This window comes from Drosophila suzukii, unplaced genomic scaffold (assembly GCF_043229965.1).
Source record: "Drosophila suzukii unplaced genomic scaffold, CBGP_Dsuzu_IsoJpt1.0 scf_9, whole genome shotgun sequence".
Taxonomy (NCBI): domain Eukaryota; kingdom Metazoa; phylum Arthropoda; class Insecta; order Diptera; family Drosophilidae; genus Drosophila; species Drosophila suzukii.
In genome coordinates, this window is record NW_027255941.1 from 1,776,472 (window position 1) to 1,799,200 (window position 22,729).

The 22,729-nt window shown below is 41.8% G+C and overlaps 1 protein-coding gene across 1 annotated transcript; it reads left to right on the forward strand.

The window, feature by feature from the left end:
• The first annotated feature begins 1,272 nt into the window (after nucleotides 1-1,272).
• Nucleotides 1,273-1,735, forward strand: LOC139355145 (uncharacterized). The gene is made up of 2 exons (XM_070999480.1): nucleotides 1,273-1,604; nucleotides 1,660-1,735. The coding sequence occupies exons 1-2, from the start codon at nucleotides 1,273-1,275 to the stop codon at nucleotides 1,733-1,735; spliced, it is 408 nt and encodes a 135-aa protein (XP_070855581.1).
• The last annotated feature ends 20,994 nt before the right edge of the window (nucleotides 1,736-22,729 follow it).

The following is a 22,729-nucleotide window of genomic DNA, read 5'->3' on the forward strand; positions in this document are numbered from 1 at the left end:
AAATCCCATCAAGAAGAAGACCTGCATGCTGGTGGAACCAATCCATTGCGGATGCCAGGAAAGACTGCCACAGGGCGAAGAAATAGACTCCAACCTATGGGGCTTCGCATATAAACTCGTCACAAAACGACTGCGGGTATTTAGTCGGCCATCACCGACATGCCCAGTCAGCTTAAAAAGGATAGTGAAAACACTATTATGGCGCGAATCTCACTGATCGTGAACAGGGCGAGCAATAAGCTCACAAGTGCCGAAGAAGTCCTCCAGGTATTGAAGACAATACTGGACGATAAGGCACCGGGACCAGATGGAATCCCGAATAAAGTTCTCAAAATTGCCAAAGCAAATACTAAAGAGTACGTTGACATGTATAATGCATGCCTAAAGGAAGGTTGTTTCCTAGTCGCTGATAAACACAGCGGCTGGTACTCATACCAAAGGGGGAAAAGCCCGCGGAGGAGCCTTCTTCGTATAGGCCGTATAGGCATGCTGGACACAGTGGGTAAAATTATCGAAAGAATAATCCACTCCCGGCTAGAAGGTGCCCTTGTCGAAACCAACGGCCTCTCAGAGATGGTTTTCGGAAGGGGCTATCCACCATCGACGCCGTCGGTAAACTGCGTGAAATCGCAGATAAAGCCATTGAGGGGAAAAGGTGGTTGTACGGCACTAAGCAGTACTGCATAGCGGCAACGTTGGATGTAAAAAACGCTTTCAACTCAGCTAGCTGGCACCACACTCTAAATGCACTGAGCAACCTAAATGTACCAGTGTATATACAGAGAGTAATAGCGACCTACTTTGAAGGCCGCCTGCTCCTGTACGAAACTGATTCCGGGCAATCGACCCACAGGGTCACTGGGGGAGTTCCCCAAGGATCAGTCCTAGGCCCTTTGTTATGGAATGCCATGTACGATGGGATACTTAGGATCGCGATGCCCGAAGGGGCACGACTCATTCGTTTCGCGGATGACGTGGCCATAGTAGTTACGCTAAAGAACCTCCCAGATGCGGAAAGAATCTGCAACGAAGCGGGGAAACGAGCAAGCGCATGGCTCGACTCCAATGGACTCGCCTTGGCAGCGCACAAGACTGAAGCAGTCCTGATAAGTAGCAGGCAGAAAGTGGAGGCGGCTACTATCAAAATTAATTACATCGCGTCCAAGCCTAAAATACTTGGGCGTCATGATCGACCATCGGCTTTCTTTCAAGGAACATCTAGCGTACGCTAGTGGCAAGGCAAGTAGGACCGCGGCCGCGATTTCGCGAACTATGGCGAACACTCGGGGACCAAGGCAACCAGGACGTAGATTACTGGTTAGTGCTGTCACATCGACGCTGATGTACGCTGCTCCCATATGGGCTCGAGCCACAAAAAATGGAAGTTATATGCAAGACGGCGACTCCGTGCAGAGATTGTGTGCCCTGCTGGTATGCTGTGCGTTCCGCACGGTATCCCATGACGCGGCGCTGGTAATATCGGGAGACATACCGATGCTGGCAGTGGAATCAGCTAACATCCGCGCAGGCAGCACAGGGGTCGCAACTGCAGAATCCCTACAAAAAATGTGCAGAGAACTGACCATTGCTAAGTGGCAAGAGAGGTGGGTAAATAGTAGCAAAGGACGATGGACGTATAAGCTTATCCCAGAACTGCAGAACCTTTACTACCTCAGCAAAGGATCTCGACCATGTGCCGCGGTTGGTTACTCAGGCCTTCTTGCTCGCTGGTTGAGCTGTCTCCTTCGACCTCTCTCGCTTGTTGCTGTTGCTGGAAGTCATAGCGATGTCGAAGTCTGGGATTACCGCCTTTGCCCAGGCTATGTCCTCTTGGATTTTTAAGTAATCCAACTTTGACGTCTGATCCTCACGTATCTTGTTGGTGGCCAGCCATTTGAGGACCCGGAAAGCTTTCTTACGTTCAAGAGGTCCTGCCTGGTTAGGTGGTATCCTGTTGAACTCCTTTGCCCTGGTACTCACCACGAGACCGGCTTTGGCGATCCTCTCAGGTTGGACTAGCTGGTTAGCCACACCTACGCTGGTGGAAGGCTTGGGCTTGTCCTTATGGTGAGTTGGGCTTAGCCGGCTGCGTTGTTCGCTGGCCTTGGCAGGGGCTTAGCTTAATTTTCAGGCATTTTCACGGCAAATTCACGGCTCTATGACAAAACTCCGCCGCGGTTCCGCGACGGACCGACGTCTCACAGCGCGATCAAGTGACTGCCCTCTCGCTCTCGCTCAACCGAAGAACGGTCCCCAAGCAAAAGCTTTCGATTTAGAACATAAGGAAACGAAATGGTTATATGCGTCGGCCTCTTATTCCAAATTCCGCCAAAATGCAAACGCTGTTGGCGTGGCCCTGAGAGATTTTCTTCTGCTTCTCGACCCAGTTTTTCCAGCAGCTTGACAGACTTCGATTAGGGGATGACTTCCACAGATTTCGCTCGAACAAACGGCGGCCGCGCAGGAACCTTTTGTGGACGGGCCAGTAGGTGCCGAATATGCTCAACGTTACTCTCTAGACCCCGAACATTCCGATCTCTGCTACAACTCACTCTAAGGCGCAGTTAGTTTCTTATTATATTTCATTCTTTTCCGGTGGCCCAAAACGAGGAACAGTCTAAACTTAGACACTCGCGCTTAACTTTGCAGATTGGACACTTATAGAAAAACTTTTACCTCTGATCGCCTAGGCTGCCAAAACGGAAAAGATAGACTCTGATGGCAAAATTCGGGCGGTAACCCAAACGCAGAGTATAAGGTGATAAACTAGACCCAAGAAAGCCGGACACTTGCCCCGGTTGCTCTTATTTAATCCGAAAACTGCTACAGAATATTTTCTCGCACGATTGTTAGATGGCGCCACCCTTGTGTCTCTACGAACTACAGATGGAGCCACTTCTGCTAAAGCAAGCGCTACAAAAATGCAAATGCAAATACAAACTTGCTATAGTGATCCAGAACAATAAAAATTCCGATATTACCACTCTTTGAGCGAGGGTAGGTCTGGAAAGGTGTACTAGATTTTGGCTGGGCACCGATAGGTGGACGTAATGTCTTTTTCGGTGCCTTTGTCATTTTGCAAGTGATGCACCTTCGATTTACTGTTTAACGTCCTTTACCAGTCCGGGCCAATAATAATATCGCCTCAATCTTTCTAGCGTTTTGTGAACACCCCCATGAGATGCCAAGAGCTCATTATTAGCCTTCTTTAAAGCCTCTGGAACCAAACCTTGAGGTACCTACAATATCCAACAGAAGGTATAATGAATAGCTTCTCCTGAAGTGTATTCCCTTCTTCGATACACCAGACCATCTGATACTTTTAGATCCGGAAGTTTGTCAGCGTTGGCCCCTACTCTCAAATTCAGCTCTAAGTAATCTGCATCCTTAAAACGCGGCGAGTCCAAGTCCACCAGTAATCCGTGACTAGCGTCTAATGCTGCTACCTCTTCCTCATTTACCCTCGACAAAGCGTCCGGAACGACATTGAGTTTTCCGCTTCGGTGCTCAATTTTAAAGTTAAAAGCCTGCAACTTTAACGCCCACCGCGCTAACCGAGAATGCAGATCTGTCTGCGACATAAGCCACTTCAAAGATGCGTGGTCAGTAATTATGGTAAACTCATGACCCTCTACGTACGCTCGGAAACGTTTAACACATATAATGGCAGCTAGACACTCCTGCTTAGTCACCGAATGATTTTTCTGCGCCTTATTTAGCTTTTTGGACATAAAGGCTATGGGGTATTCGTCACCATTTTTGGATTTCTGTACTAGAACACCGCCCACACCTGTCTTCCTCGAAGATTTGTGATACCTCCAGTAAAACTCCCGCGCCTTTCCGTCAAAAAATATGCTAGCATTGCTGCACAACACAGAAAAATTTCCCTCCACAGTTTGGTGAGTCAGCGCCTCTACTCTATATATGAACCTAGCAACGCTTAACCCATCTTGACCATTCAATCTCAGCTTCCACACATTAATAACATGGCCAACTTTATCAGGTTTTTCAGACGACCGCTGAAGAGAGTGGACGTGTCTTGTGCGAGCTCCGCGAAAAGTGCAAGAAAGTTGATAAATTAATGCAAACAAAACACAAAAACTAAACAGGTTAATTTCAAATAAGCGAAAAGACGCTAAAACCCAAAGAAATTTAGGTTTCAACCCACAAAATCGGTGTAATGTCTTAAACTAGCACATAATTATTTTATCTTATAATAATAAATAAGTGCCACGCTAATAAAGCTCAATGAGCTACGAACAGAATAAAGAGCGACTCAGCTCCGCGAGCCGAAGAGACGGTTACTTTTCGTATGTCTCAACGCGTGATAGCGAAGTGCAAAAAACGACCCTACTGTCGGTCGATAGCCAAAGAGCACGATCTTGCTCACCATGCTTACTTACGGCTACCCCTACTCCGACGGCGTGGAGTCAACAATGCAAAACCCCCCCACCATCAGTTTCGACCCCTGGCGCACCAACAACATGCAACGGTAAAACTTCTGCATCCGCACTAAATTTGTCAGCAACAACTACGGCTACGGCAAAAAAACCAACGACAACCACAGCTACGACTATTATTTCGGAATCGACTGCAACCGCAGCTCTAAATACAACGGCAACAAAAACAACGACAACAAATCAAAACCAAAACAAAATTCAGCAAGCGGGTCCGGCCATACAGACCGGACTAGATCGGTACATCCATATCAAGCGTAAGCTTAGCCCGCAGAACACCGCGGTAGGTAACAAGTCAAAAATAAACCGTGTCCAAGTAGAAGATATATTACCCGGGAGATCCGACAGCAATCGATTTGCGCTTCTAGCAGAAAATGAATCAGGACGGGCTCAGGAGACCCAACCGAAACCTAAGCCCCCACCAATTTACATTAGGGAGAAAATCTCGAACGCCCTGGTCAACAAAATTGTTGCGCTGACCGGGGACGGAAACTTTCATGTTGTTCCGGTCACAAAAGGGGATATCCATGAAACCAAGCTTCAGACCAAATCTGAAGAACATTTCCGAGCAGTATCCAAATACCTGGAGGAAGCTAGGAAAAGCTACTACACGTACCAACTAAAAAGCAGCAAGGGCCTGCAAGTGGTAATAAAAGGAATCGAGCCCGACGTAACCGCCAAGGAAGTTATCGATGCTCTTAAGGAAAAGGGGTTTTCTGCAAAGAACGTCAGTAACATTATAAACAGGAACAAGGAGCCGCAACCACTCTTCAGGGTCGAGCTGGAGCCAGACAGCAGAGTCTTGAAGAAAAATGAAGTGCACCCCATTTATAACCTGCAATACTTATTGCACCGAAGAATTAACGTGGAAGAGCCACATAAAAGGAACGGCCCAGTGCAATGCACAAATTGTCAGGAGTATGGACACACCAGGGCATACTGTTCGCTTCGAACAGTCTGTGTAGCTTGTGGAGACTTCCACAATTCGGCTAACTGCCCTGCCAACAAAGAAGACCCCAAAAAGAAAAAATGCGTTAACTGCCAAGGTAACCACACGGCAAACTACAGGGGCTGTCCGGTCTACAAGGAGATGAAGGACCGCATGCGAAAAGTGATAGCAACGCGTCATCAGAAAACCCAAAATGCGTACACTTACTCGCGTACGACGCCGGAAGTATTTTTCGGCACGGCTGCAAGATCCTCCTTTGGTCAACTAAATACCCAGACAGGATTCTCATACGCCGATGCCCTTCGATCGGGGACGGAAAACCCACTCCAGTCTAATCTAGGAAACGCTCAGCAGATCCAAGAACAGTCGCAAAGCACTCTGGAAACTATGATGGTCACCATGCAACAAAGTATGATGGAACTCATGTCATTCATGAAAACGACCATGCAAACACTGGTTCAAAACCAGAACATGGTGTTACAGCTACTTGCAGCTAAGCAGTCCAAATAATCAGATGGCAAACCTACGAATAACAATGTGGAACGCCAATGGCGTTTCACGGCACAACCTTGAAGTAACACAGTTCCTGAACGAAAATCATATCGACATTATGCTACTGGTAGAGACGCACCTCACAAACAAATACAACTTCCAAATAAGAGGCTACACTTTCTACCGCACAGACCATCCAGATGGTAAAGCCCACGGCGGAACCGGCATCCTAATCAGGGAACGCATCAAGCACCACTTTCACCAAAGGTTTTCAACTAATTACCTGCAAGCCACGTCTATCAAAGTGCAGTCAGGCAACGGAAACCTCACCATAGCCGCTGTCTACTGCCCGCCTCGCTTTACAATTTCTGAAGGACAATTCATGGACTTCTACAACTTGCTTGGAGACCGCTTTATAGCTGCAGGGGACTATAATGCCAAACACACGCACTGGGGATCACGCCTTGTGACTCCCAAAGGAAGGCAATTATACAATGCAATCATAAAACCGAACAACAAATTAGACTATGTTTCCCCTGGCAGCCCCACATACTGGCCAACAGACCCCAGGAAAGTTCCAGACCTAATAGACTTTGCGGTGACAAAAAACATTCCCCGCAATAAAATAAGCGCCAAAGCGCTTTCGGACCTGTCGTCAGACCATTCGCCAGTGCTAATAACTCTTCTTCAAAGCACAAGAACCACAGATCACCCCCTCAGGCTGACGTCGCACAGAACCAACTGGTTAAAATATAAAAAGTATGTAAGCTCACACATCAAATTAACACCTCACTTCAACATCGAAGCGGACATCGACTGCTCTACCGATGCTCTTGAAGAAGTATTCGTGGAGGCAGCCCCTATCTCAACACCACAAAGCAGGGACGCGCAAACCAACCACTTCAAAACTAATCTGCAAATTGAACGGTTAGTCCTAGAAAAGAGGCGCCTGCGACGTGCCTGGCAAGCCAACAGATCGCCGTCATCAAAACAACGTCTTAAGGAAGCCACTCGCTCACTAAATCGAGCTCTAAAGCAAGAAACAGAAAATGCACAGCTGCAGTACATTACAAAACTATCGCCAACCAGTACAAAACATCCTCTGTGGAGGGCTCACCCAAATCTGAGCTCTCCAATCGAAACAGTGACTCCGATAAGAAACTCATCTGGCATCTGGGCCCGCAGCGACGAAGATAGAGCCGAAACTTTTGCGTTGCATCTAAGAAACGTCTTCCAGCCGAACCCTGCCACTGGTTCATTTTTCCTACCACAAATCGAATCTGAATCTATTTCCCTGCCACCATTGTTTCAGCCAAAGGAGATCGCGAAAGTCATTGGGGAACTGAAACCAAAAAAGGCCCCTGGCGGTGACCAAATAACCCCAAAAATGTTAATTGAACTTCCAAACTCTGCCATTGAGGTTATCTGTAAGCTCTTCAATGGGATTATAACTCTCGGCTACTATCCGAAAAAATGGAAAAAATCTATTATCATTATGATACCGAAGCCCGGAAAAGACCACACAATTCCGTCATCCTACAGACCAATTAGTTTATTATCGTGTCTGTCTAAGCTGTTCGAAAAATGCCTTCTAACTCGCATAACACCATATCTAGGAGCACACAATGTTATCCCTGCTCATCAATTTGGATTTCGTCAAAACCATGGAACAATCGAACAAGTTAACAGAATAACATCAGAAATACGCACAGCCTTTGAGCATCGGGAATACTGCAGGGCAATATTCCTCGATGTATCTCAAGCCTTCGATCGAGTATGGCTAGATGGCCTCATGCACAAAATCAAAACACACTTACCTGATTACACTCACAAGCTTCTTGAGTCGTATCTATACAACAGGACCTTCGCAGTAAGGTGCAATACAACAACATCCGACGACTACATTATCAAAGCTGGAGTCCCGCAAGGAAGCGCGCTAGGGCCTACTCTGTTCCTCCTATACACAGCGGATATTCCCACGAACGAGCAGCTAACAACATCTACGTTCGCTGACGACACCGCAATTTTAAGTCGCTCGAGGTGCCCAGGCCGAGCCACAACACAGCTAGCAAACCACCTCCTCGTAGTAGAGAGGTGGCTATCTGATTGGCGGATTAAAATAAATGAACAAAAATGTAAACACATAACGGTTCCTCTCAACAGGCAAACATGCCCTCCACTATTATTGAATAATACGCAGATTCCCCAAGTCAACGATGTAACGTATCTCGGCGTCCACCTTGACAGACGACTAACCTGGAGAAGACACATCGAACGCAAGAAAGTACATCTAAAACTAAAGGCCAGCAGCTTCCACTGGATTCTTAACGCTCGTTCGCCCCTGCGTCTGGACTACAAGGTTTTGCTCTACAACTCCACTCTCAAGCCCATCTGGACATATGGCTCCCAGCTATGGGGGAACGCCAGCAGAAGCAACATAGACATTATACAGCGCGCTCAATCGAAAATCCTGCGAACTATCACTGGGGCACCATGGTATATTCGCAACCAAAACCTCCACAGGGACCTAAGCATTCTTACCGTTAAAGATGAAATAGACAAACAAAAAGCGTCCTACTACGAAAAACTCTCTGTGCACCCCAATCGCCTCGCAAGAGGCTTGACTTGGGTTTCCAGCCGATCCCGTCTACAACGCAACGACCTGCCAAGCCAGCTATAACTTTCGGGCCCCTTTAGCACAACATCAGTCATATGACTGTGAGTTAGATTAATTAGTCTAAGATTTGATACACTTATTGTTAGTATCCAAAGGGAGAAGATTCAATAAATAAATAGCAAAGCATTTAAAAAAAAAAAAAACTTTATCAGGCCTCTGTCTTAAGTCCGAACCCATTGCTGAATTTGGTCTTAGGGACTGAAGTTCCTGAATTCAGATACTTGGGGAAAACGTGCGCCAATATTAGTTTCGACCAATTGCGCCATTTTTACGAAAGCTGAGTCAACAAATTATTACTCATGTTTTCACATGCTGCTCAACAATTTTGCCTACATTTTTCGAGGTTATTACCGATGACTCTGATGCTGTTTGACCCACTGGTGGGGTTTGCATCCTACACTGCTGACCCCTAGTTACAGGATGCATCTTCGCGAAACAAATTGATTTACAAGTCGGGCAAGTGCTGTGGGTCTTTCCATAGTTCTCTATGCATATTTTGTGGAACTCATGTTCACAATTAGTCCTAGCCTGCTGAGCAGGCGCCAAAGGCTTTTCACAGAGAACGCACTTGGGCGAAGGAGACGGCTCTATGCTTTCTTCTGGAGTGCTCATCCATAATTAAATGCGATTAAAACAAATAAACCTTTTAATATAAAGGAAACAAAAATGAATGCATTTTAAATCGGAAAATAACTACAAATTAACTCTTCGAAATACTAAAATAAGTTTAAGATACAATAATTCTTAATTTGGAACTCGACAAATAAAACAATTATCATAATTCCTCAAAATACAAGAGTTCCAATATTAAATTATAATAATTAAAATTACATAAATATAAAAAAACCGATAAAAAGATTATCTTAAGGCGAATAAGATGAACGTATAGAATCAATATATTTATGAACTTGCGATCAGCTGTTCAATCGTTGAGCTCCCTTATATCGCATCAACTCTTTCTACTGAACTGCAAATCAGAACTCCTACAAGTTTCAGAAACATGCGATCGAACCTAGTTAAGCTCGGCTGGTCGAAACGTATATCGAGAGAAATCTTGCTGCATAAAATAGAATTTTGTATTTGACCCCAGCGGCTGACGTGTATATGTCGGCTCGCAGACTTGACAAAATATAAGCAAGAGGTTTATAATTTAAAATTTTAAATTTAAAAGCAAATTTACAAATACAAAATTTAAAATAAACATCAATTAAATTGAATAAACAAGATAGATGTCTATCGGCACCAACAAAAATCTTCTACAAAAATTCATAAAATTATTTTGCCTGCACGCATAGTCTGATTCCTTCAAAAACAACTCGCTTTCCTTTTGAGAGATAGTTTCGGCAAGAGCAAAAGAGATCAAAAAGTAAACGCCATGCAATGCAGCTGCAGTTGCACTTGCATGACAAACACGAGCTATTGCCAGCCGTGGCCAGCGGAAAGCTCCACGCTGTTCTCCAATCGCTGACACTGTGCTCTATGTTTGCCGTCGGGCAAATGACACTTGCCATCATACGTGGCCTACGCTTCCTTTCATATAAGACAAGCACAGTGATCCCAAGCGGATGAATAACAATGGTTTATGCCTACTTTGTTTTGTTGTGCAACCTTCCGCTTTAGAGATCACCCGTGGCCATGGGTTTCTGGAAGTGAATCCCCATGTACGTTCTATGCGTTTGATCTCCAACGCTTTGGGTCGCTAGACTGTAGGGTATACAAAAGTTAGTTTGTGTCGTTTTCTAAGTTCCTCAAAGTGGTCGGTTAACCAAATTATTGATAATTAGTTCTTCCGTGTTCCTATTCTTTGACAACCAAAAAAAACTACTACTACTACTATACCATGACAAAACCTGAATAAACTTTAGAGATATTAGTAAGTTTCCATTGAGATATAGACTCAGATAGATATCCCTCGCTTTGCGTCGATTCGTTTTGCGTTTTTTCGATGTTGTGTCGCTTCTTAATTAGAACTAATTTTCTTTGTGCGTCGTTAGACTTTCGATGTTGCGTTGTTTTGGGATGAAGCCGTTAATATGTTTTTAAAAGTGGAAACACCTTAATTTCTCTACGCAATTAAAACGCGGGAATTACCCTTCTTTGTTTCGGCTTGTGAAATAAAATCAAATCAACCTGAGTCTACAAAATATGGTAAACATTTTATTGAGTGAAAAGAACACTGCTGGTAAAATTACCAAAAATAAAAATAAAACTATTAGCTTGGAGACAAAATTAGATATCCTGAGGCGATTTAATAAAGGTGAAAGAGCTGTGAAGATAGCAAAGGCTGTTGGCCTGGCTCCAACAACTTTCAGAACTATTAGAGGTCGAGATGGGGATAAAATAGAAGAGGCTGCAAAATCTGCAACATTATTAGATGCCAAAACGATGATTTGTACAAGGAGTGCTTTGATGATCAAAATGGAGTCCTTGCTTTCTATTTGGATTGAAAATCAAGTCGCACAGAGAATACCATTGAGTAAAAGCATAATCGATTTAGCGTCGCTTGTGACCGGTTGTGTTTATCTTGTGCTCTGTGATTTTTGTCAATTTTTCATTAATATCTGTGTTACTTGTGCCTTGCTTTGCGACTTAGTCCAACATAACCAGCGGTGCTTGTGTTTTAAATCGTCTGCTTATGTTTAATTGTCTATTTTATTGTAGCAATTTTAACAAAACCTAACCCTGTTTTTAACCTGTGCATTTTGTTATTGTAACTTCTGTATGCTGCGGTGCATTTGTTTCAATAGCTTTTGTTTTTGTTTCCCGTAACTTTCTTGTAATCTCTCTCCCGTTTCTTGTCGCCTAAACTGTAGTCGTGTATATTTTGTTTGTGTTTCGCAAGCCACGCTCAGTCGACAGCCGCTCTGTCGCGCTCTCTCGCTTTCGCAGTCTCTACGCGCTCTTATACTTTTGTGTTTTTGTGTGTCTACATTTTTATTGTTTGATCCCAGTATCAAATTAAGTGAGGTATTTATAGTTCTTTTGATTCTTTGGTTTTATAAATAACTTTTTTTCTTAAATTTAAATACTTAAAAATGGCTCTTTTTTGTTCCAAGTAAGATTGTCAGTTTGGATCGTCACCTGCAATACAGTCATACATCCAACATTTACTGGACTTGTTGGCAGAGTAAAAGATTTTATTGATCGGCGTGTTGGTTTTTCGTGGACTTGTGCCTCATGCGTTGAAAAAGACCGTGATTTGGATGGCTATGTTGCGCTGACCAATGATCGTTTTATGTATCTTTTTGATAATTGCGGATTTTAAAGAGTTTAAGGCGGACCTAAACGCAAAAAGACCGCTCTTTCAAAATCTGCTCCCGTAAAGGCATCAGTTCCAAATCCCAACTTAGCTCTAAATATTTTTACCAGATCGGTAACGGCAGCTATGTCGGCATCTACTGGGTCTGGGGGACCTAAAGCTTCACTGACAGCAGTACCCATAGGTACCAAAAGCTCTGGAGGAGTCCCTGTTTCTGCTAGTCAGCCTAAGGGGTCAAACCCTACGCAGCTTGCTGTGCCTACGGTGAAGTTAGCTCTATAGGAGTCCCTAGTCTCGATAATCAGACGAACGATGTTCAGATTGCTGGTGGTGGAAGAAAGAGCCTCTCGGTTGTTCCATATAGGAAGCAATTATTTGTGTCTCGTTTAACACCTGAAACCACATCTGCAGATGTTTTGGAATTTATACAACAGGAATTCCCATCTCAAAACATCACAGTGGAGGAGCTTAAATTTCCATATGTTCGTAGGATATCTTCATTTAAAAAATGTGCTCCTCCGGAAGTATTTAATGCACTAAATTCTAAACGTTTTTGGCTTAATGATGAATTGGTCATTGTTGGGGCGGGGTGGCTTGATCGCTGAAATAGATGAAGCCCCAAGATCGAATGGTACGCAAAAAACACGGGGGTACTTTGGGGTTTTTACGCGACGTGCATAGATGTTTATTTGTACACTTGGAAATAAAAACTGCTTAAGCGTAACTTAACTTAAGCGCGTCAGAGCAGAGCGGAGACTTAGGGGAGTGATGGAGAGGGAGAGCGGACGGCAGTGAGAGCGCGCGGGATGTAGACATCTGGATAAAACTGCCGCTCAACACTGCCTCCTGAAATTCAGCGCCCTTTTGACGTAAACATTCGGCAGACTCGGCATTGGTAGGATTTAATACCTCGAGTACTTCTGCCATCCAAGGCGGGGTATGGAACCTATGGAACCTTTTTGTACGGAAACTTGCGCTGAAAAGGACGAAATGATGTGTGGAACAGTGACGGATACTGGCCTTGGAGGGTCGGATGGAATCGGCGGAGTAGTAGGGCCGCTGTTTCGATGCAGCAATGTGTGATGCCGATCTTCTGGCCTTTACTGAGACTTGGCTGAAACCGGAGATATCAGACTCTGAAGTTCTGTCCAAAAATTTTAATACGTATAGAACTGATCGCTCTCCTCGTAGGGGGGGTGGGGTGCTGGTTGCCGTTACCTCTACTTTAACATCGGAGAGAATATACTTTCTTAATCCCAATGACATAGAATTCGTTGGTGTTAAAGTTTCTTTGAAATCTTTTTCTATTTATGTAACTTGTTCTTATATTCCACCTGGATCCGACTTAACAATTTATGAGCAACAATTGTCTGCAATAAAAACAATTTTATCTCATCTTTCCGAAAGGGATCTTTTAATTGTTTTGGGCGATTTCAATCTTACTTGTCTCTACCTTTTTATCTGACCATGACTTCGTTGACGGTCTGTTAGAATTATCATTACAGCAAGTTAGCTTTATACGTAATTCACTAAACAGACAATTAGATCTTGTATTTGTTTTAGATCCGTCTGAAGTCACTGTGTCTAGAATTGACCCACTAGTTGTGCCTGAAGACTAGTATCATCCCACATAAGAACTTACAATTTGTCTTCCCTGCGTTGATACCCTCTCTCCTTCACTTTCTCCAACTAAAAGTAGATGCTTTCGTAAATTTGACTTTAGTAAACTCAACAACTTGATTTCACAATATAACTGGACAAATTAATATAATTGCTTGGATATTGAAAGTGCAGTGCTACGGAACTATTTTATAGTGTCCTAAACTCTTTTTTCTGTGAATGTGTTCTGATAGTTTTCCTCCTAAGTAAGACAGGCCACCTTGGTTTACCAATCAGTTGCAAAGACCTAGAAACCTAAAAACAAACTTCTATAAAAAGTACAAAAAGTCGGGTAGGCCATCCGATTTTTCAAGATATGTGGTGGCTCGTACTAATTTTAATGTACTTAACAGTCATTGCTATTCTATGTATTTGAACCGGTGTAAATTTGAATTTTCAAAGGATCCGAGACAGTTTTATAACTTTGTCAATGCTAAGCAAAAGTCTTCAGCATTGCCATCATCCGTACGATTAAACTCTATTGAGGCATCTACGGATCCCGAAATTGCAGATTTATTTGCTGAATTCTAATTCTAATTCTAGCTACCTTAATCATTTAAACAGGGAAAAATTGTATTTTTTCTCCTGTAATCACCGAAAGTTCTCTCTTAAGTGATTTAGAAATTATAACGCCAACCTATTCTCCGGGGCCAGATGGACTCCCTGGGTGTGTTCTTAAGTTTTGTGCCCAAACTATTTGTAAACCCATTCTTAAACTTTTTCATTTGTCTATCTCATTATCTGTTTTTCCTACTATCTGGAAAGATTCTTTTATTATTCCACTCCACAAAAAGGGTGCGAAGGTTAATGTTCAGAACTATAGAGGAATCTTCAAATTGTCTGCAATTCCTAAAACATTTGAACGCATTATAACCTCTCAGTTGCAACATTTGTGCTCCTCCTTAATTTCGCCGTGTCAACATGGTTTTGTTAAGCGTAGATCGACCACCACTAACCTGCTCGAATTGACATCTTTTGTAATAGATGTATTTAACCAAAAATTGCAGACAGACGTTATACATACAGATTTTAGTAAAGCCTTTGACTCTGTTAACCACTCTCTTCTATTATTCAAATTAAATCAGCTCGGGTTTCCGAATAATCTGTTAACTTGGTTTTCAAGTTATTTGAATGGTAGATCTCAGAGGGTTTTATTTAAATACGCTGTTTCCAAGATGATCAACGTGACATCTGGAGTGCCTCAGTGCAGTCATTTAGGCCCTTTGCTGTTTACTCTGTTTATAAATGATCTTCCTTCTATCGTAAATCACTCTCGTGTACTAATGTATGCTGATGATGTTAAGCTTTGTTTTTTATATAATAATATTGAATGTGGTTTCTGCTTGCAGTCAGACATGAATAGATTCCAGGAATTTTATTTAATTTTCTTGGACGTTGATGCACTTTGGTCAGTACAAACAAGTGGCCCTTACGACACCAAGCAATGCTTGTTACGCGCGGAGCCCTAAACCGATTTGGGCAAGAAAACGAAATCGCGGACCTAGAAAAAGACGACATAACAATAGACAGTTTAAAATACATGCTCACATAGAATGGCTAGTAACATAGAAATTTACAAATTATTGGAAGATAGAAAATACATGTTTATCATAATTAGTTGCATTAGGGCTATCAAACAGTAAGACGTGACACAGTTCATTATAGTCGTCACAAAGAACCCGAAAAGGATCATGAAGGGCATAATTGGATCTACAAATTGGCAGGGACAACGGACGAAAACGACGAACTGTTCTACAGGGTACATTCCAGTTGAGGGAACTAAGAAGGAGGGAGAGTCGACATCACCATTAATTAATTTATGCAAAAACATAACTCCATGACACTTTCTACGATGGTTCAGGGTTGGCAAGTCCAGCAGGCGCAACCTCGCATGGTAAGAGGGCAATCGACTTCCTGTGTCCCAGTTTAAACCTCTCAAAGCAAATAAAAGGAATTGTTTTTGAACGGACTCTAACATATTTTGGTAACAGCTAATTTGACCATATACACGAGCAATATTCCATTGACGGACGAACAAGAGAAACATACAAAAGCTTTGTTGTGTTTGGATAATCAAACTCCCTTGACCAGCGCTTCATAAACGCCAGGGGACTTCTGGCTTTGTTAGTTATAGTAGATATATGGTCTTTAAAACTAAGTTTATGATCAAATAGAACGCCAAGATCCTGAACAGAAAAAATACGTTCAAGGGCGTTATTTCCGATAGAATAAGAGTACAGAGATGGATTACTACGATAAAAGGTCATAAAGTTACATTTAGAATAGTTCTAATTCAACATTTTAATCATGCACCACGTATACAAACAATCAAGATCTAATTGAAGGTCATTATATGAACTAGGTAAACACATGGACAAACATAGCTTGACATCATCTGCATACATTAAAACAGTTGACGATTTTATGACATAATCATTAAGCCAAAAAGTAAATGTCCCAGGTGGCTACCCTGTGGCACTCCTGAAGTAACATTAATTATTTTGAAAATTTTATTATTAAAACAGACCATTTGAGTTCTATTAGAAAGGTAGGAAAGTATCCACTCTAGTAGGTTGGGTGGAAAACCTAAAAGGGACAATTTATAAATAAGAATCCTATGGTTCACTGAATCAAAAGCTTTAGAAAAATCGGCATAAATCACATCAGTTTGATGATGTGTCAGAAAACCTCTAGTAAATTCAAGTAGGTTTGTAGAAGTAGAGCAACATCTAGTGAAGCCATGCTGACAAGGTGAAATAATAGACCTGCAATGGTGCTGCAACTGACAGGTAATAATTTTTTCAAAAAGTTTAGGAATAGAACTGAGTTTAGCAATACCGCGATAGTTTGAGATATCGGACTTGTTCCCTTTTTTAAACAATGGTATAATAAAGGATTCCTTCCATATGGATGGAAATCTACATTGACTTAGGGACAGATTAAATATCAATGTTAAGGGAAGAGCAAGATAAGATAAACAATTCCTAAGTATACAACTTGGTATTCTATCAGGACCCGGTGAAAATGAGAGCCTGAGAGTATTAAGACTCTGAAGAACATCAGGTACATCAATCACTGGTTTGAAGATAGAGTTCAAATGAGGTAGTGCGTATGGATAATCTTTATTAATGAAATTATTGCATTTCGTATAAGTGGACTAAAAAAAGTCTGCGAATAAGTTGCAAATATCATTATCATCAGATGCTACATTATTATTGAGAAAGAGAGAGGGAGGGAAGCAGCTAGATTTTCGTTTAGAATTGACGAAAGAAAAGAAAAGCTAGGATTACTTTTGAAATCACGCTTACAGCGAGACAGGTAATTTTTGTAACAATCAGAATTGTACTGGACAAATTCTTAGCTGAACTATACTTGGTGAAGTCTGTCTGTAAGCCGGATATTTTGAACCGTTTAAATAGTCTGGTTTTTTTATTCTTCAGATAAGATAGTTGACGGGTAAACCATGGAGAGCTGTAAGAATTCTTCATGGAGGAAAGAGGGACATGTTCATCAAATAGACGGTAAAGGATCTCATAAAAGTACCTAACTGCATCATCAACAGGAAGGTCAACTAGAAAGGACCAGCTTACTGTCGATAAAGATTCCACTAGTCTGCCGTAATCAGTCCTCTTAAAACACAAACTAGGCTGTACATTTATTGCAGTCCTAGGATTATTAAAAAATCCATTAATACAGAGCTGAAGGGTAGGATGATAACAATCTTCAGGTAAAGATAGTGGCAAAATACGACTGACTTCAGCATCGCTACTATCAAAAACAAAGATTAAGTCAAGAAGACGACCAATATGATTGGGAATCCTGTTAACTTGCTGCAAAGATAGTTCAACAAGACCATCAATAAAATCATTTTGCATCCTAGGAATCATTGCCAATGAGTCCTTACTCTCCAACCAAGAGATATTGGGAAGATTAAAGTCACCAAGCACAATAAGTTGGTCAGTTTCAGTAAGCAACAAGGAGATAGAATGTATGGCGGACAGGTGCAGTAGATACACGTTAAATTCAGAGCCAGGAGATATATACGAGCAGGTAAAAAAAAATTTTTCTTTTTGGGAAAGATAATTTTACGGAAATAAATTCAATACCTGATGATTCAGAAATATCAACAAACTCAGAAGTTAAATTGGATTTGACTCCAATAAGAACACCTCCACCTGGACGGGTCTGACGATCCTTCCCATAAACAAAAAAGTTGTTAGACAAAATCTCACTATCGTGTACGGATGGGTTAAGCCAGGTCTCAGTGAGTACAATAACATTGGCCTCAAAAGTTGAACTATTTATATAAAGCGTAGAGAGTTTACTAAGAAGCCCCCGAACATTCTGATAGTGAATTAGGAAATTTAGTTTTTTGAATTTATATCAGAGCTGGGCGCCGACAAAGAAGTCATGGAAAGGGAGCTATTTTTTTAATATACTCGTGGACAATTATATCAGCAGGCCAAAAATTGGGGCAAAGAAGTTTAGAGAACAGCCCATCCGGAACAAGTATTTTAAATGAAGAGTAATCTCTTATCTGTTTAAAAATTAAATTTGGTGATGTCAATACCATTTTGATTGGGAAGGAAGAGGTTTGTGACAATATGATGCATAACGTCATTTACTGTTATTGCTGCATTCAACCTAGACACAAAAATAGATTTCCTAGGTACCATGACAGTGAGTGGTACCGGAGAAGAGAGAGCAGGGCTATGCGTGTTTTTCCTAGGGATCATGCCAGTAAGTGGGACAGGAGGAGGTGCAAGGGTATTAGCTATAGGCAGTACAAGGTGCGGCAGAGCCCCGGAAGTGGCAACAGCCGGTGAACGGCTAGTAGGCCTTAATGACTCAGGCGAAACTACAGTCCCCGAATCTGGCAGCGATTGCCCCGTGGCGTCATTCGCTGGGAAGAGAGAGGTTGGTCGAGAGATCTGGAACATGTAAAGAGACATTAGGCAATGTAGGACTACGATTTATATTTAATGAAGATTGACTTAGAAGAATCCGACCTTTAAAGTTGGAGTCGCAGACATTAAATCGACTTAATAAGGCCGTAAATCCAGCACGTAATGCCTGGAACTCCAGCTCCGTTTGCCTCATAAGGCACGTAGGGCACGTCCAGTCCAAGTTAGCATTAAGTCGATCAGCAATTTGGGCAGCACTATGTCCAAAGTCTGCACATTTTGCGTGCGCAATGTTCTCACATAACCAGCAACTAACAATTGGCTGCCGAAAAGTGATTTTACCAACAAATTGGCAACCAACAACACAGCAGGCAGACATTGTTTACAAGTTGAGGTCAGTTAAATGAAGAATGTCGAAAAAGTAGAAAAAGTAGGAAGCTTTAGATAAGTGCCAACAAACAGCTGTGTGGCTTTGCAAAACGCAGTGGAAAGATAAGAAAAGAGAGCGGTAAGACCAATTCAGCAAAAACCCGTTAACTCGAAAATGAGAGCCGGTGACTGACGTTGGGAGAATGTAGCAGAGCGAACGGTGCGAGAGAGCGAGAGAGTCTGAACTATTATTTAATATAATAATAAAGATAATGGTTTTAACACAAATAACTAATTTGCATGCAAACGGCGGCCTCAACCGAGTTAAAAATGTAAAGTTTGGGAATATATCAGATCGGTAATTTAGACACTAGGCGAATAAATGTAGGAGCAAATATAAAACGCGTCCGTATACAACAGAGACCAAATTCGAGAAGGAATGGTGTCAGTATAACCTTTTGAATTTAAACTATCTTAAAAGCAACGTTATGAGTTACTCTCTTCAGAACATGTCCCTGGACCGAATATACTCAGTAAACGATTTAGGTGTTCTCCTAGATCATAAACTTAAATTTGATCCCCACATAACCTCTACTGTAAATAAAGCTATGAGTGTTCTTGGGTTTATAAAGCGTTGGTCTAAAGAGTTTGATGATCCATGCACTACCAAATTATTATTTACCTCACTTGTCCGTTCTAATATTGAATACTGTTCTTCCGTTTGGAGTCCTCAGTATCACGTGCACATTGACCGTATAGAGTCCGTACAGAAACAATTTCTTCTTTTTGCCTTACGTGGTTTGAACTGGGATCAAAACGTCAGGTTGCCTAGTCTAGTAAGCCGTAGAATTATTCTTGGTACTATTTTTATGAATAATCTTATCAGAGGCGATATTGATTCTGTAGATTTGGTAAGCCGCCTAACTTTCAATGTTCCTGTTAGACTAATGCGAAACTAACATCCTATCAACTTGCCACGATGTTTATCTAATTTTAGTCAGCATAAGCCTTTCGCGTTCTTTCTAATAATTATAACAACCTATATCATTTAATTTGTTCCTCAACTTCTATCCCTGTACTGAAAACTAAAATCTTAGCTCATTTGCTTTAGTCTTGTTGATCTACGTTTTGTCCTGTCTTTATTTGTTCTATGTACCTTCCTCGCGAACCGCATTTGCCCGAAATAAAAATGGGCCCGCGCGTAACAAGCACGTGCTTGGTGTCGTTTGGGCCACTTGTTTGTACTGCTCTTAGTGCATCAACGTTCAGCATTAAATAAATATTTGATGACATAAAAAGTCAAGCAGTATCCAGCGATAATGCTAGTGATAGTAATACAACCAAGAATGAAACATTTGAAGCTAGTCAGGGCTGGTTTGAGAGATCCAAGGTTCGAGCAAATCTGCACAGCATTGCTTTTATAGGTGAAGCAGCTAGCGCTGACATAGCTGCTGCAGAACTCTACCCAAAACAGTCAAAAGCATTAATTCATGAAGGTGGCTATGATCCAAAACAAGTCTTTAATGTCGACGAGACTAGATTATTTTGGAAACGTCTACCTCACTGAACTTGTATATCTAAAACAGAAAAATCGGCGTCAGGACTTAAAGTTAGCAAGGATAGACTGACTCTTCTTCTTGGTGGTAATGCTGTTCGGAGCAGATCGCCAGCGCCTAGTCATGCGCGCATAGGTGTACGACGGCACCTGCAGCGCTCTCTGCTTATCTTTCGCCTTCTTTCTTATACCACTAAAGCTGTCGCTTATCTATTCAGAAACTACTTTGTAAGCCTGCATATGTCTATATGAAGATCTTGGAGCCAAGCTTTTTACACATTCACAGTCCGTCTGCCGCTCCAAATAAACGCTATACATTTTAATATAACCTATTCGTGCGTTATTAATTATAAATATGTGGGATTGGTCTGGCAACCTAGAGCAGCTGGTGGTAAAGAAGAAATGAAGAACAAAACGACGTGGCAAGCCTGCCAAACTAAAAGACGAAAAAAGCAGAGAGAATTCGCGAGACGAACGGAGAAGACGTGAAATACGACGCATTTGGTGGAAAGAGAAGACGAACATTAAAAGACGCAGACTAATCAAACCAATTTATAATACAAAAAACTCATTTTAATGAAACTATAATAAATATAATACATACAATAAAACAAGTGGGATCGTGTTCAACTTATTTGGAACGTATAATATCAACCCAGTCCCACATAATTTGGGGGCTCAACCAATAAAACCGAATAGTGTGAGAAAGAAAGTGAAACAAAGAGCGGAAAAATTCATCGTTTTGCTGCAAAACTTAAAATTCAGAAATTTTGTCGATCCGGACAATAAAAAGAAAAAAAACGCAGCATACAATCACGCGTGTGCGAGTACATACATATGTAATTTCGAATATCCGAGAGTGTACGTGAGTGTTTAAGATGCCGAAATTGAAAGATTTTGAAGCTATTAGCGCAATGCTTCGGGACGAAAAGAAGCAAAATATTCTCCTTTTGCACAAGTTCGTTTTTGAAGAAGAGGGAGATAGAAACAATAGAAAACGATTGCGCGAGTTTCAAGGCTACGAATATGACGAATCAAACAGACTTTATTCCAAAAAAGCAAACTATGTCGCTGACCATTTGTCTGATATGGATCTGGCCATAGTTTGTAACTTGCTCAAACTTCCCCATAATAAAGACGACCTAACAAAGCACATATTTTACAACTTGAAAAAAGATTCCTTGCTGAACGACGCGGATTTTAATGAGAACGATAACGACGAAAGCGAAGGTGATGAATCTGAAGACGAAAGCGAAGGGAACAAAGCAGAAGATGACGCCATAAGCATTCCAAGCAGCAACTGTGCCAAAAACGACCGCGAAACGGCAAGCAGTTTGTCAGAAATACCGAGGTTCGCTCTAAACTTTCGTGACATAGAAGACTCAGTCCGAGCATTCAGTGGCGAAGACAATTTGTCGGTCGAAGTGTGGGTCAAGGAATTTGAGGACATGGCTACTATAATGTTTTGGAACGATTTACAAAAATTCATTTTTGCCAAGCGATCGCTACAAGGCCTTGCCAAAATGTTTGCGAATAGTGAGCGCGAATTAACGAGTTGGGTGAAACTAAAGCAAGCCTTATTAGCCGAGTTCAAAACCGCGACAAACAGTGCTCAATTACACAAATTAATGGCTGACAGAAAAATGAGAAAAGGTGAAAGTCTGCAGGAGTATTTTTTACAAATGAAAGAACTAGCTTCTAGAGGAAATATAGAAAGCAGTTCCTTAATCCAATACGTAATCGATGGAATTGACGATACCTGTGCTAATAAACTTGTACTCTACAACGCAAAAAGTCTGATCGAGTTTAAGGACAAACTAAAATGCTACGAAGTAATCCGCGGAAAATCAAAAAGTGAGAACAAAAACCAAGTCATGTATTCAAAGGCGAACCATTCAGAGGCAAAAAGTGATTACAAAAAGCAAGCAGTGCCGAACAGAAATACTAGCAGGGACCTGAAATGTTACAATTGCGGCGTAAAAGGTCACACATCCGCGAATTGCGAAAACAAAACGAAAGGAAGAAAGTGTTTTCAGTGTAACAATTTCGGGCACATCGCAAAAGAATGCCCAGAAAAGGGTTTATGTGAAAAAGTGGAAGCAACTAACATGTGTAAGGTGTCATCTGCTCACGCGTTTATGTGCATAACAGTGGAGGCTAATAACATTACATTCACCGCTCTAATCGACACCGGAAGCAAATACAATTTGGTTACCGATACCACGTTTAAAAATCTTAACAAGCCAAAGCTAAGTGAGTGTAATATCTATCTCATCGGGTTCGGAAAATCAGACCAAAACAAGATCAAACCGTCGGGCTCGTTTGAACATAAAATAACAATTGATGGTGAACATTTCGTAACAAAGTTTCTGGTGGTGGAGTCGCAATTCCTGGACAAGGAGATGGTT